This window comes from Rhea pennata, chromosome 18, assembly GCF_028389875.1.
Source record: "Rhea pennata isolate bPtePen1 chromosome 18, bPtePen1.pri, whole genome shotgun sequence".
Taxonomy (NCBI): domain Eukaryota; kingdom Metazoa; phylum Chordata; class Aves; order Rheiformes; family Rheidae; genus Rhea; species Rhea pennata.
Window position 1 is genome coordinate 8,574,137 of NC_084680.1, and position 10,793 is coordinate 8,584,929.

General features: G+C 60.1%; 1 protein-coding gene across 10 annotated transcripts; it reads right to left on the reverse strand.

Moving 5' to 3' along the window:
• Nucleotides 1-101: 101 nt before the first annotated feature.
• On the reverse strand, nucleotides 102-8,778 carry KYAT1 (kynurenine aminotransferase 1). Of its 10 annotated transcripts, none has more exons than XM_062590693.1 (15): nucleotides 8,677-8,778; nucleotides 7,984-8,052; nucleotides 6,975-7,096; nucleotides 4,998-5,056; nucleotides 4,400-4,550; nucleotides 3,822-3,971; nucleotides 3,363-3,449; nucleotides 3,111-3,239; nucleotides 2,801-2,920; nucleotides 2,228-2,304; nucleotides 2,025-2,114; nucleotides 1,728-1,931; nucleotides 1,536-1,612; nucleotides 1,358-1,444; nucleotides 102-1,047 (listed from the first exon to the last, which is right to left on the reverse strand). In XM_062590693.1, exons 3-15 carry the CDS (start codon nucleotides 7,056-7,058, stop codon nucleotides 1,019-1,021), a joined length of 1,344 nt encoding a protein of 447 aa, XP_062446677.1. In that variant the 5' UTR covers nucleotides 7,059-7,096; nucleotides 7,984-8,052; nucleotides 8,677-8,778; the 3' UTR covers nucleotides 102-1,018. The 10 variants fall into 10 exon arrangements, 9 of the variants coding, with proteins under 9 accessions (XP_062446677.1, XP_062446676.1, XP_062446674.1 ...); XM_062590692.1 differs by having other exon boundaries at nucleotides 1,728-1,914; nucleotides 2,800-2,920; XM_062590689.1 differs by lacking the exon at nucleotides 102-1,047 and adding an exon at nucleotides 1,057-1,243.
• Between the last annotated feature and the right edge of the window lie 2,015 nt (nucleotides 8,779-10,793).

Below are 10,793 nucleotides of genomic sequence, written 5' to 3' on the forward strand. Positions count from 1 at the left end.
GTGCTCAGTGCAGGGCACGCGTTGCGTGGGGTATGGCGGCTGGCCTCCAGGAGAACTGCATCGGCCGCATCCTCACGACAGAGAAACTTATTCCTCGATAATTGAAGTAATTCAACTTTAATAATTTAATCACTACAAATTCTTACTGTGACATCTGTTACATACAACTTGTGCATGAGTTAAGATGCCGTTTTACATTCTTCTCCAGGTTTAAAGCAAAAATGACCTGTCGGAAGGCTGCTGCTGTTGTGCGACCGGCCGCCGGCTCGGCAGTGGGAGCGCGCGACGGGCACGCTGAGCCGCTCTCCCTCGGCACCGCCCTGTCGCCCGCCCGCACCCTGCGCGTCTCCCCTTCCTCCCCGCTGCTGCCGGTGCTCCTCAGAGCCCCGAAGGTTTTGCTTTGCTCTCTGAGCTGCCCTGACAAAGCGCCAGACAGCATCAGCTCTCGGCGCTCACAATCACGGCCTGATTTTGCAGATCACGGGAATGAACCCGCTGGCGGGCAGTGACGCCGTGCGATCCCGTGGGGTGCTCTCGGAAACACCATCCTGGGGGCACGAGGGTGGGACCCCGGGGCTGGGTGAGCCGCCCTTTGGCATCACCTTAAACGTCGGTCTTGAAACGCCTTCCCAGAAAGGGGTGGTGGAGAAGACCCCAGGAGCCATCCTTACCTCGGGTGGTGCCGGACGGGTGCTGGAGTGGGGCCGTGACGGCTTCAGGCGTAAGGAGAAGCGATATAAATTACGGCTGGCGCACGCAGAGGCTCCCCTGTCCCTGGGACCGGCACAACCACTTCGCAGTGACGGAAAGCGTGCCCCAGGCCTGCGCCTGGCAAACCCCGTCTGCCCGACAGAAAGCGTGGTCGAAAGCGCAAAGAATAAGGATGATGCAAAGTCCACAGGCAAGCAGAGGACCCGGAGGGAGAGCGGGACGTGGCGGATGGGGCTGGAGGGGAGCCGGCGTCACTGTCCACAGCCTTCAGGGGCCGGTTTTCTCCTGTTTCCATTTTTGCAGTATATCACTTGCCGCCTTCAGGGTGGCTTCCTCCTAAACGAACACCACAGGCTGCGTCAGTGACTTCCAGCCAGCTCCCCTTCCCCTCGCTGCCTTCGTCGTTTACATAAATAGCTGGTTTTCATCCCAGGACACCACAGACGGCTGGCGTTCGGGATGATACGGGCACGGCCACCTCCGGAGCATGGACGGCAGCCGCGAGGCAGAGAAAAGCACGTCGGAAAGCTCCCTGCCCGGACCGAGAAACGTGGGACCCGGCTAAGTGCCGCTGAGGCACCATGAAAACAGCCCTGATGCTTCCCCCGGGGCCTCGCTTCCCTTCGCGCCGCCGCCGCTGCCTCACCTTGGCGAAGCAGAAGCGGATGAAGCGGCTGTAGTCGTTCTTGTGGGGCCCGGAGTAGAAAGCGGAGAGCGGGATGGCGGCGAGGCCCTGGCGGGGCGGCGGTGGGGAGAGCGACATGGCGCCGGGGTCTCCTGGCGGGCGGGCCGGCGCCAAGGCAGCGGACGGCGCGTTAATTTACCTTGTTCTTGACCATCCACTTGGCGAACCTGGAGTCGTAGGGCTCCTCGGAGCCGGGGGCGTCGGGGACGTCGGACGCTGGGGGGAGAAGCGCGGCGGCGCCGAGGCTGGGAGCGCGGCCGGCGCCCTGCCGAGCCCCAGGCCCGTGGCGGCGGCCGCCCCGCTCCCCGCCGGGGGCGGCCGGGCGACTCACCGAAGGCGGAGATGTCCGCGACCAAGAAGTAGGTGCCCTCGGGCACGATGGGCGTCATGCCCGCGGCGTCCAGGCTCCGCACCAGCCGGTCTCTCTTCCCCTGCAGCTCCCGCGCCAGGCGGACGAAGTAGCCGTCCGCTTGCCCGCGGCGCTCGAGCTCCCTGCGGAAACCCTCCGCCACGGCCTCCTGCGGGCGGCGAGGCGCTGCTTGGGGTCCCGGCGCGCCCCGGGGGCGCCCGGCGGCCGCCCCGAGCCCAGCTCGCGGCCTCCGAGCGCCCCCGCCCCGCGGCTCCGTACCTGGGCGGCCGTGGCGCAGTGGTACACGCTGTTCTGGTGCACGGTGCGCAGGTGCCGCAGCAGCCCTGACGGCCCCACGATCCAGCCCACCTGCGGCCGGCCGCGAGGAGGAGGAGGAGGAGGAGGAGGAGGAGGAAGGAGTTGAGTCACGGGGAACCTGCCCGGCCTCGGCCGCTCGCCGGGGCCGGCGCGGAGGGCCTCACCTTCCATCCCGTGGCGCTGAAGGTTTTCCCGGCGCTGCTGATGCTGATGGTGCGGTCCCACATTCCCGGCAGGGTGGCTGGTGGGAAAACGGGAGAGAGAAAGCGATGGCGGAGCTCACGGCGCTCACTTCTCTCCGTAATTAAGTGTTTTCGTATCCGTGTGGCCGGCCCCATCACGCTCCTGGTCGTACTGCAAAGGGAAGAACAGGCCTCAGAAGCCATGCCAAAATGGAGGTCCCAAAGCTAGAGATGCAGAGAAAACCGTGGTTTTTCAAGCTACGGGCAAAAATTGTGTGGGAGCCGGAGGGCTCCATGCTCCGCATCTCATGCCGTGATACCAGCTCTCTCGTTCCTCTCCTTGGTGCTGGAAGTTGGGACTCAAGTTTAAGACCCGGTTTGGAGGCCAAGACGAAGGTGCAGCAAAGCACTCCCGAGGGCGACGCGTGCCCGGTGCGGCAGCGGGACGCGGCCCTTCCCAGGACGGCAGGTTGCTGCAGGGGGGCGCGAGGAGGCAGGGACCCCCCGGCGCGGCGCTGCAGCCGGAGCAGGCGCCGAGGCTCGCGCACGCGTACCCATGCGGATGTGCTCCTTCCCGTCGTAGACCAGCCACTCGTACACTTCGTCGCTGATGCACAGGGCGTCGTGCTTCACGCACAGCTCCGCGATGAGCTCCAGCTCCCCTCGGCTGAACACCTGCGCCGGGCAGCGGGGATGCAGCAGGGACGGGCACCGGCCAAAATCATCGCACGGGGCAGAGCTGCTGCCCGAACGAAGGACCAGGCTTCCCGTCCCAGAAGAGCGAGCGCCGTGCGCGTTGTGCGCCCACCACCCGCTAGCACCCTCGCCGCTTCCTGGCCCTGCGCTGCAAGCCCCGCAGCGTTACCTTGCCCAGCGGGTTGTTGGGCGAGTTCAGGACGATGGCTTTAGTCCGTTCACCGAACTTCGAAGCCAGTTCGGCCGGGTCCAGCTGCCAGTCTGCGCTAGACATGAGTTGTCCCGCTTTCGGCGCTTTCTGGAGAGCACGGAGGGGAGACGGTGATCTACGCCAGCCCGCCGCGGCGGGCGGCTCCATGCCCTGCTTTGCCGCGCTGCCGCTCTGCTCCCCGCGGTGGTGGCTTCGCTCCGACCCGCTCACCGGTCTCAGTGGGACGAACACGGGTGTCCCACCAGCCATCTTCACCATTGGCTCGTAGCAGTCGAAGAAGGGCTCGATGATTATCACCTGGAAGGAAGAGGCAGCTCAGCACCCTCCTGGCCCCACTCAGCCCTGACGGGAAGGCAGGGACAGGGAATTTAAATCCTTGAATTACTGCAAAACAGAGATCCTGCATTGCCAGGATCAGGGAAGAACGGTATCACTCAGGGCAAAAAGTGGATTTTGGCCTTATGCAGAAGTGAGAAAGTGCAGTAGAGCCCTGTGGCTGAGATGCTTTTTCTTCAGCAGCTCAAATACCTGAGGACAGGGATATACGAAATCTTTTCTGTTCTGCAGAAGGACTCTGAAAACCTGCCTGTGGCCCCAGGCAGAGCCACGGCCAGGAGGGGCTCTCCGGGGCGAAGGCTGCCTGTGCAGCAAGCCCATGTCCTCCCTTACCTCATCGCCTTCATCGACGAGGGCCTGGAAGCAGCAGAAAAGGGCCTGGTACGCCCCCACGGTCACCATCACGTTGGTCAGAGGGTCCAGCTCTCGCCCAAGCAGCTTCCCAAAAAACTGGGCTAGGATCTCCACCAGCGGAGGGTGGCCCTGCGGGGCGAGAGGGGGCGGCTGGGCTCGGGGCGCCGCGGACGCCTGCGCCAACGCCGACGAGCCCTTCGGAGGGGTCTGGGCACCGAGCGCCCCGTTGCTGAGCGCCCGGGGGGTCCTCCAGCCTGGACACCTCCAGTGCTTCGCCAAGCAAGGGGCTACGGCCCCGCGCTCGGGGAGCCGGAGGCTGGAAGCGTGTTTTGTTTGCGGGCTGGACACCGTGCGTCTGCAGGGGATGTTTCTGCCACCCTTTTCCAGCTCCTCGTCCCCAGCAAACACAAATTGGGGAGCAGAGCAGCTGGGGGCGGGGTGTCCCAGCTGGAGCCAGCCTGGGTGCCCAGCTGACGTGCCCTTTCTTGGGGCGCAGGAGCTTGTTTCGACCGCAGGGCGAGCGGCCGCGGGCCAGGGGAGCGGGGAGCGCCACGCACGAAGGCTCGGGTGTACTGGTGCAGCGCGTGGTTCTCCCCGCTGACGGCTCTCACGAACGCCTCCCTCAAGAAGTCCGGCGGGGGGAAGTCGGGAAAGCCCTGGCCCAGGTTCACTGTGGCGTAGGTGGTGGCCAGCTTTACAAACTCCACCCTGGGGAGAGGAAAGAGCAAGAAAGTCGAGCGCTTGCCGAGGCTCTGGGCAGCGAGGCGGGTGCCGCTCCCGCGAAGCCGTCGCGCCGTTTGCAGGTGGACAGGAGCCATCGGGGCAGCAGCCCCGCGGCAGGGCCGGTCCCTGACCCGTCCCCGAGCTCCCACCAAGCACAGGTCATTTCACCAGCAGAGCTCTCCAAGGTTTTCAAGCTAGTCAAAACCTAGCGGCTGGAGGCTGTGTGCTGCAGGAGGCTCACCTCGCTGCTCCTGTCCCCCAGAGCCACCCACCAGCAGCTGGTGGCCCCGAACCGAGCACCGCAGGGCTTTGAGGATGGCCCGGGGCTGTGCTGCTGCGCAGCTGCAGCGGTCTCTGCCTGCCGTTAGGCTGCCTAAAACCACATTTACCACCAGGGTAAACCAGGGGCAGCCCAGCGGCCGGGCAACTCACCAGATATTCTTATCCAGGCCCTCCAGCCTCCGAGCTTGCACCGGCCTTGACATTTTTGCCTGCAGAGAGAGACAGTGAGTTTGAAGCTTTCATTGATGGCAGTGAGACCGTGTCCGAAGGGGCCGTGGTCTCCCCGGGACTGTTTTTCCCCAACACTTCACAGGTTGTTGCTGCCCGGTCTGGGAGCAGCGATGCTGAGGCAGCGGCTTCCAGGAGGAGCTTTGAGCATTTTTTCACAAAACAGAAGAGCAGAAGAAGCGTGCGTGCTGCCTGGGTAGCCAGCAATGCCTTAAACCTCACTTTCAGTTGGTGCCAGGGTCAAAGGAGCTCAGCCAGGCTGTAATGGTGCATAGCTCCAGACCCCAGGCTTTCACCTTCCTTAGCATCTCCTTTTCTCCCTCAGGACCTCCTTGTTCTCTGCAGACCACATCCCATTTCCCTAAAAGACCAAACTTAATTTTTATTCCGTGCTGCTCTGGTTTGTAGCAGAAGTAGTATTTGCTCCTTCATCCTGCTGGAGCCCTTGGTAAAGGTAGGTGCTCTAGATCCTAAACTAAATGCTGGTTCTCTGCACCTAAATTTCATAGCAAAAGAAGCCAGCACCCGAGCACAGGCAAGTAGGGTGCAGCCAGAGTCTGCTGGGCGGCTGATGCCCAGGGACACCGCGGTACCGTTTCCCCGACAGCTATCTAATGCCCAGACGTGCTATGGCTGGGAAAGGGCTGAAGAAGGACAGTAGGCATCGTTTAGAGCAAACGCCTCCATCCGGTTGGGATGAATACGCTGGGAGAAAGCACAAGTGCTTGATGGGGAATTTATCATTAAGATGATGAAAACCAGCGTTGCTGGCAGCAGAGGCAGAATTTAGTAACACTGCAGCACATGAGACGGGATAGCTAGGAAGTGAGGGGCCTGGAAACCAGGGACAAGCGATGGTCAGCACCCTGGGAAAAGCCAGCATGAGGCTCGCAGGGGGTGTCACCGCTGCAACGAGCTGAGAAAACCATCCTTGCCCCAGCAGACGCAATGCCTCTGAGCAGAGAAGCGGAGGGCACCTGGCAGCGGCGGACACGTGAGACGAGGAGGGATGTGAGAGGGAAAGCCCTGTGCCCTGCTGCCAGCTTGCCGCACTGGGAAGGCTGGAGGATGCGGGGTCCCCGCCATCCCCAGGCTGGCCCGCGGCCTCGGGGCACCCCATTTACCTGCTCGCCCCCACGGTTCCCGCTGGGCTGCGCCAGCAGTTGAGAAATGCCCCGCCGGTGTTTTGCTGCAAGGTTTTCAGCTTTCTATCTCGCCGCAGCCCTTGCTGGGGGTTTTGCACCGAGTCGCCGATAAGCCCTGCGTCCCTACGCGCAGCGGTGGACTCTGAGCGGCCCCACGGTGCCGGGCACGGTGCCGAGGGTGAGCAGGAGTGGCTGTGCCTGGAGGGACGGGCAGGCCACACCGCTCCCCCAGCCCGATGCCTGCTCTTTCTGCGCAAGCTCAGGGATACTGCAGTCAACAGGACCTGGTGTCCAAGCTGATGTTGGCGGGCATAGAAGGGTTAATGACTTAGGAAGTATAAGAAAGTTGGAGGTTAAATATTAACAGCTCTGTGGTGCTGTCCTCTTGTGGTGGGGTTGCTGCTGGCCGCCACACGCGATTTCCTTGCTCTGCCTGCTGGAGGGGGGATGCTGATACTGTCCCAGCCCGAGAAGCTTTAGTGGAAGAGACCTTTAGGTGAAGCAATACCCAAAGCAGCTAGCTTTTTTTCCATATAAGAGATATTCTCTTGCTTCTGAGACGTTCCCTTTAAACAGGATACCTGGAAATAACCGAGCACGGGGGTGACTGTGTCAGCACAGCTTTTCCTGCAGTGCCCCTCCGCCACGGCTGGCTCCCTGGGCCAGCATTCGGTGCAACGAGCTCCGTGGGCGCCGCACCACTAAAGCCTGAGCAAGGGACCAGGCTAAGGCCAGACTGGTCCTGTTTCAGTACCTCACTGAAGTGTAAGCTGTGTCCAACGCCGTTCGTCCTCTCCAGCAAGACGTGCCGCAGAGACGGCCCCGCTCTCCGGAGCATGCCACGGCTCCTGCTGCCTCACTCCGGCGGGCACGGACCTGCGTTTCCCCCGGACACAGAACAGCGGGGTGAAATAATCATTGCACAACCACACGCACAACGCAAAGCCTCTGCGCACCGGGGCACCCCGTGCAGGCTGCTCCTGAGCCCCAAAGCCGTGGTCATGCTGCCGCCCCTGGAGGCTGGGGGCCACCCTCTCTGGGGAGGCTCAGCTAAGGGGAAGGAAGCAGAAAGGAGAAGGAGGGACAAAATGCTCTGTGTGTTGCTGCTGCGATGTCAGTGATGGGATGGCACCCTGTACCTGTGATGCACACAGAAGCAGGATCCCATCTGCTGTGGTCCCCAGTGCTTCTCACCCTTCCTCTCCCTGCAGCACCTTCAGCTTCCTCGTCCCGCAGCCCTGGATAAACCTGGCCCTTTGGCGGTCCTGCACTGCGCAGGGGCTGCCCCCAGCCCCAACATACCGACCAAATTGCCCTTTCGTCTTCCTGCACATTCTTAAGGATCAAAAAAGCAAAGCAACAGTCCTGCTGTTTTAGAGCAGCACAGGCCACCCCTCAGCCACTGCAGCTTCAGCCTTTTTAGTAGCAGGTTTTTTTTCTGGTTAGTTAGATGTTTGCATCCACTTCCAAAGGGACTTTGGTATTTAGGTTTCATTCAAGGTGCGAAAGTGATTTCTGAGCCTCATACAGCCTTTTTCTCTACCACATCCTCATCTGTTCTACAGCATTGCTTAAACACACAGTAAAAAACCTAAAAGCTAAAAAAGAGTTGGCTTGCTGCTTTGTTTAATACTTTAGATAAAAAGGGTGAGTGTGGAGGATGCATGCTCTAGGTTGACCAGCCACACATTAAATTTCCCAGCTGCTGAACAATAAATTAAAACAGGTTTGAAAGTGGCTGCCCCACAGGTAAGTTGACATACCTGCTAAATGCACTTCTTGTCCTTACATGCAGGACGAGAGTCTCCTCACTTTTGCATTTTGTGTTTTTTCTGACATGAGTGCAAAGTGGGTGTCAGCTGAGACTGGTGGCATTTTACATCTCTTTACTCAGGTGGGAAAAAAACAACTTATGGAAAACATGGGCCATAGCATAATCTTGCTGGGAACTGCAAAAATCCTCAGGGCGGGTGCGCTGGGAGGTGGGGGATGCTGCTTTGGGGTGCAGCACGACTGCCCGCTGGAGCGAGGGGACCAACCCTGCCGGGCTGCAGTGAAACTGGGAGGGCAAATAGGGCTTCCTCGCACTGCAGCAAACGAAGGAGCTGGGCTGAGACGTGTCTGCAGGGCTCGTGCCCCAGGACTCATGCAAAGCGCTTGCAGCAGCGCTGAATCCGAGCAGCCCGAGCGAGGCCAGGGCAGGCGGCGAGGCAAAGCCGAAAAGCCTGCAAAGGGGGGCGAGGGAGCCTGTGGCCGGCGGGGTGCAGGGGACAGAGCACGCGGAGGATTTTGGAGGTGACGGCTGTAAGGTCACCTCGGGGGACGGTCACTCACACCCTCTGGCCTGCTGGCTTGGTGGCGGCAGCGAGGGCGGACGCAGAGCGGCAGCCGGCGAGCGGGCGCCCCTCGGCGCAAAGCCTCGTGAGGAACGGTGTGGGGGGGGGAACCTGACTTACACCCAGCGGGGCCGGTCTACTTTAGGCTGCAAATGTCCGGCACCGGTCCCTTTGCACACATGCTGCTATCCCTGTGCATCCGAAAGGCTTCGTCCGCAGCGATGACTTCCTGGGAGGAGTCTGGGAGGCTGCAGGAGTGTGGGAGTCGAGCTGCAACACTCAGATGGGGAAAACCGTACCGGGCAAAAGGCCACCCCTGGCCGCTCTCTGAAGCACCGGGGCAACGGAGGTGACAGTTTTATTTTAAAGCAAACAGCTGGAGCGTTCAGTAGAGCTCTCCTGTACAGAAGTTGGATCCAGGGCTGCTGGAGTACCTTGCTGCCCAGATAACCCAGAGTATTGTTCAGATGCAGGCTCACGGTAGTCTAATTATAGTGGGATAATTATTGCAGGGTGGCTGTAATTACTTTGGCATGGCAATGGCAGGAAATTTCCCTATGAGTGAAACCTTCCGTGATTTTGCAAAAAGTCATTTTGCTAGGTACTCTAAAAAAATCCCACCTTGCAGGTTTAGGATTATTAGAGATGGGATTGAAGGTACAGAAGGTGACCGCATTCTCGTTAGGTTTGTTGGAGGTTAATGACCGGCACGCTAGCCTTCTCTCCACTTCCCTTTTCCCTTTGCACCAGGGCTTTATGTGCACTGATGAATCAGGCCTTGGGGCTCTCTCGAGAGTGAGTAATTGCAGGAACAAGTGAGCCACAGAGAAAAGAAGCAGTGGGCATCTGCCGTGCCAAAGGCTCCCGGCTCCCGACCCGCCGTGGGAGCTTCCCTGCCATGACTAAGCACGGAGGGAATTTCTGTGCTGGCAGATGCAGACTCTTTGTTTTTTAAACATCTGTTTAACGCAAACACTGTAATAAGTGCTCGGAAGGAAACTCATGTTTGCTTCCGTAAGAGTTGGCTCGGCACATCTGGAGCCAGTCTGGCAGCTCCCTGCCCTTTCCTCGCCCCTCTGCCTCGCGGTCTTGCTTTGCCTCCTCCTCCCCCCAGTCTTGCACCATCCACAGTTGCTGTTTAACCCCGAGCTGAGCTGACTTAACCTGCTAAAGGAGCAGGAAGCTAACCTGGCAGAAACGTAGAAGGTTTCTGTCAAGTCAGTGAGCTGAAGCGGCTGAGGGCAGGGTACGAGCGTGAGAGCCGCTGCAAGGAAATACAGGTGTGGGCAGAGAAGGAGGGAAGAAGAGTGGCATGAGCCCTTCTCCGCCTTTGGCAGCATCCAGCCCTTGTCTTGCTTCACCAGGACCGTGTAACTCCACCTTAGCGTCCCGCTGAAGTGCCACAGAAAGCACTGCTGGATCCTACGCATGGAGCTGCTGGGAGGAAAGGGCACTGTTTGACCTTCCCAAAGTTTGTACCATAACTCAAGGAAAATTAGCACCTTCCTTATCTTCAGGTCACCTTGATTTAACAAATCACAGAATCACAATACATACAGACACGAGCAATTTTTCCTCTTCCTAATGTTATATTTAAAGAAAAATAATCACGTGGGCTGGTTGGTGGCCACAGCTGTGCCCTCGGGCAGGTGGGACCATGGTTTCCCTGGGACCGGTCCCACGCTGATGGCAGCAGCGGGCCACTACGACCTGTAACGTTCCTAGAAAGCCACGGATAGGCCTGTCGGATAACAGCTAGCGCTGTGATCGGTGGTATATGCACATTAAAAGTGGCTGCGCTCAACCCCCGGGAGCTGCCTCCTGCGCCCTAACGAAAGCGTAATGAATGCCTTTGAATGGCGCTGTATGAATTTTTTAAAGAAATGCTGCTGCCCGGCGCTCTCAAATGAGTCAGCCGAAGGAAAACAAGCATTAGTGAATCAGCCGCCTTTTTGGACACCACAAAGCAGCGGCTGGATACGTCCTCCGGGCGCAGCCGACGTGCTATTCCCGAGGCGAGGGCAACGAGCGCCGCGTTTGCAGGCGGCCGAGCTCGGGGAGCTGGTGCGAGGGAGGACGGACTGGACCGGCGCTTTCCAAACGCTCCGCTTCGAAAACTGCAAGCAGGTCGGTTCTTACGGACGAGGCAGTAGAACAGGCTTGCAGTGGCGTTGGCGCGCGTGTGAGGAGCGAGCGGGGCAACGGCGCCTGGACTCTGCACCGTCCCCGCGTGCCTC

Bases quoted from the DNA above. Each gene is read 5' to 3' on its own strand.
- KYAT1 (XM_062590687.1), bottom strand. From the start codon at position 7,058: ATGCTCCGGAGAGCGGGGCCGTCTCTGCGGCACGTCTTGCTGGAGAGG. The intron at 4,551-4,997 runs GTGAGTTGCCCG...TCCTCTCCCCAG, and splicing joins GGCCTGGATAAGAATATCTG to GGTGGAGTTTGTAAAGCTGG. The intron at 3,450-3,821 runs GTAAGGGAGGAC...TCTTCCTTCCAG, and splicing joins TCGTCGATGAAGGCGATGAG to GTGATAATCATCGAGCCCTT.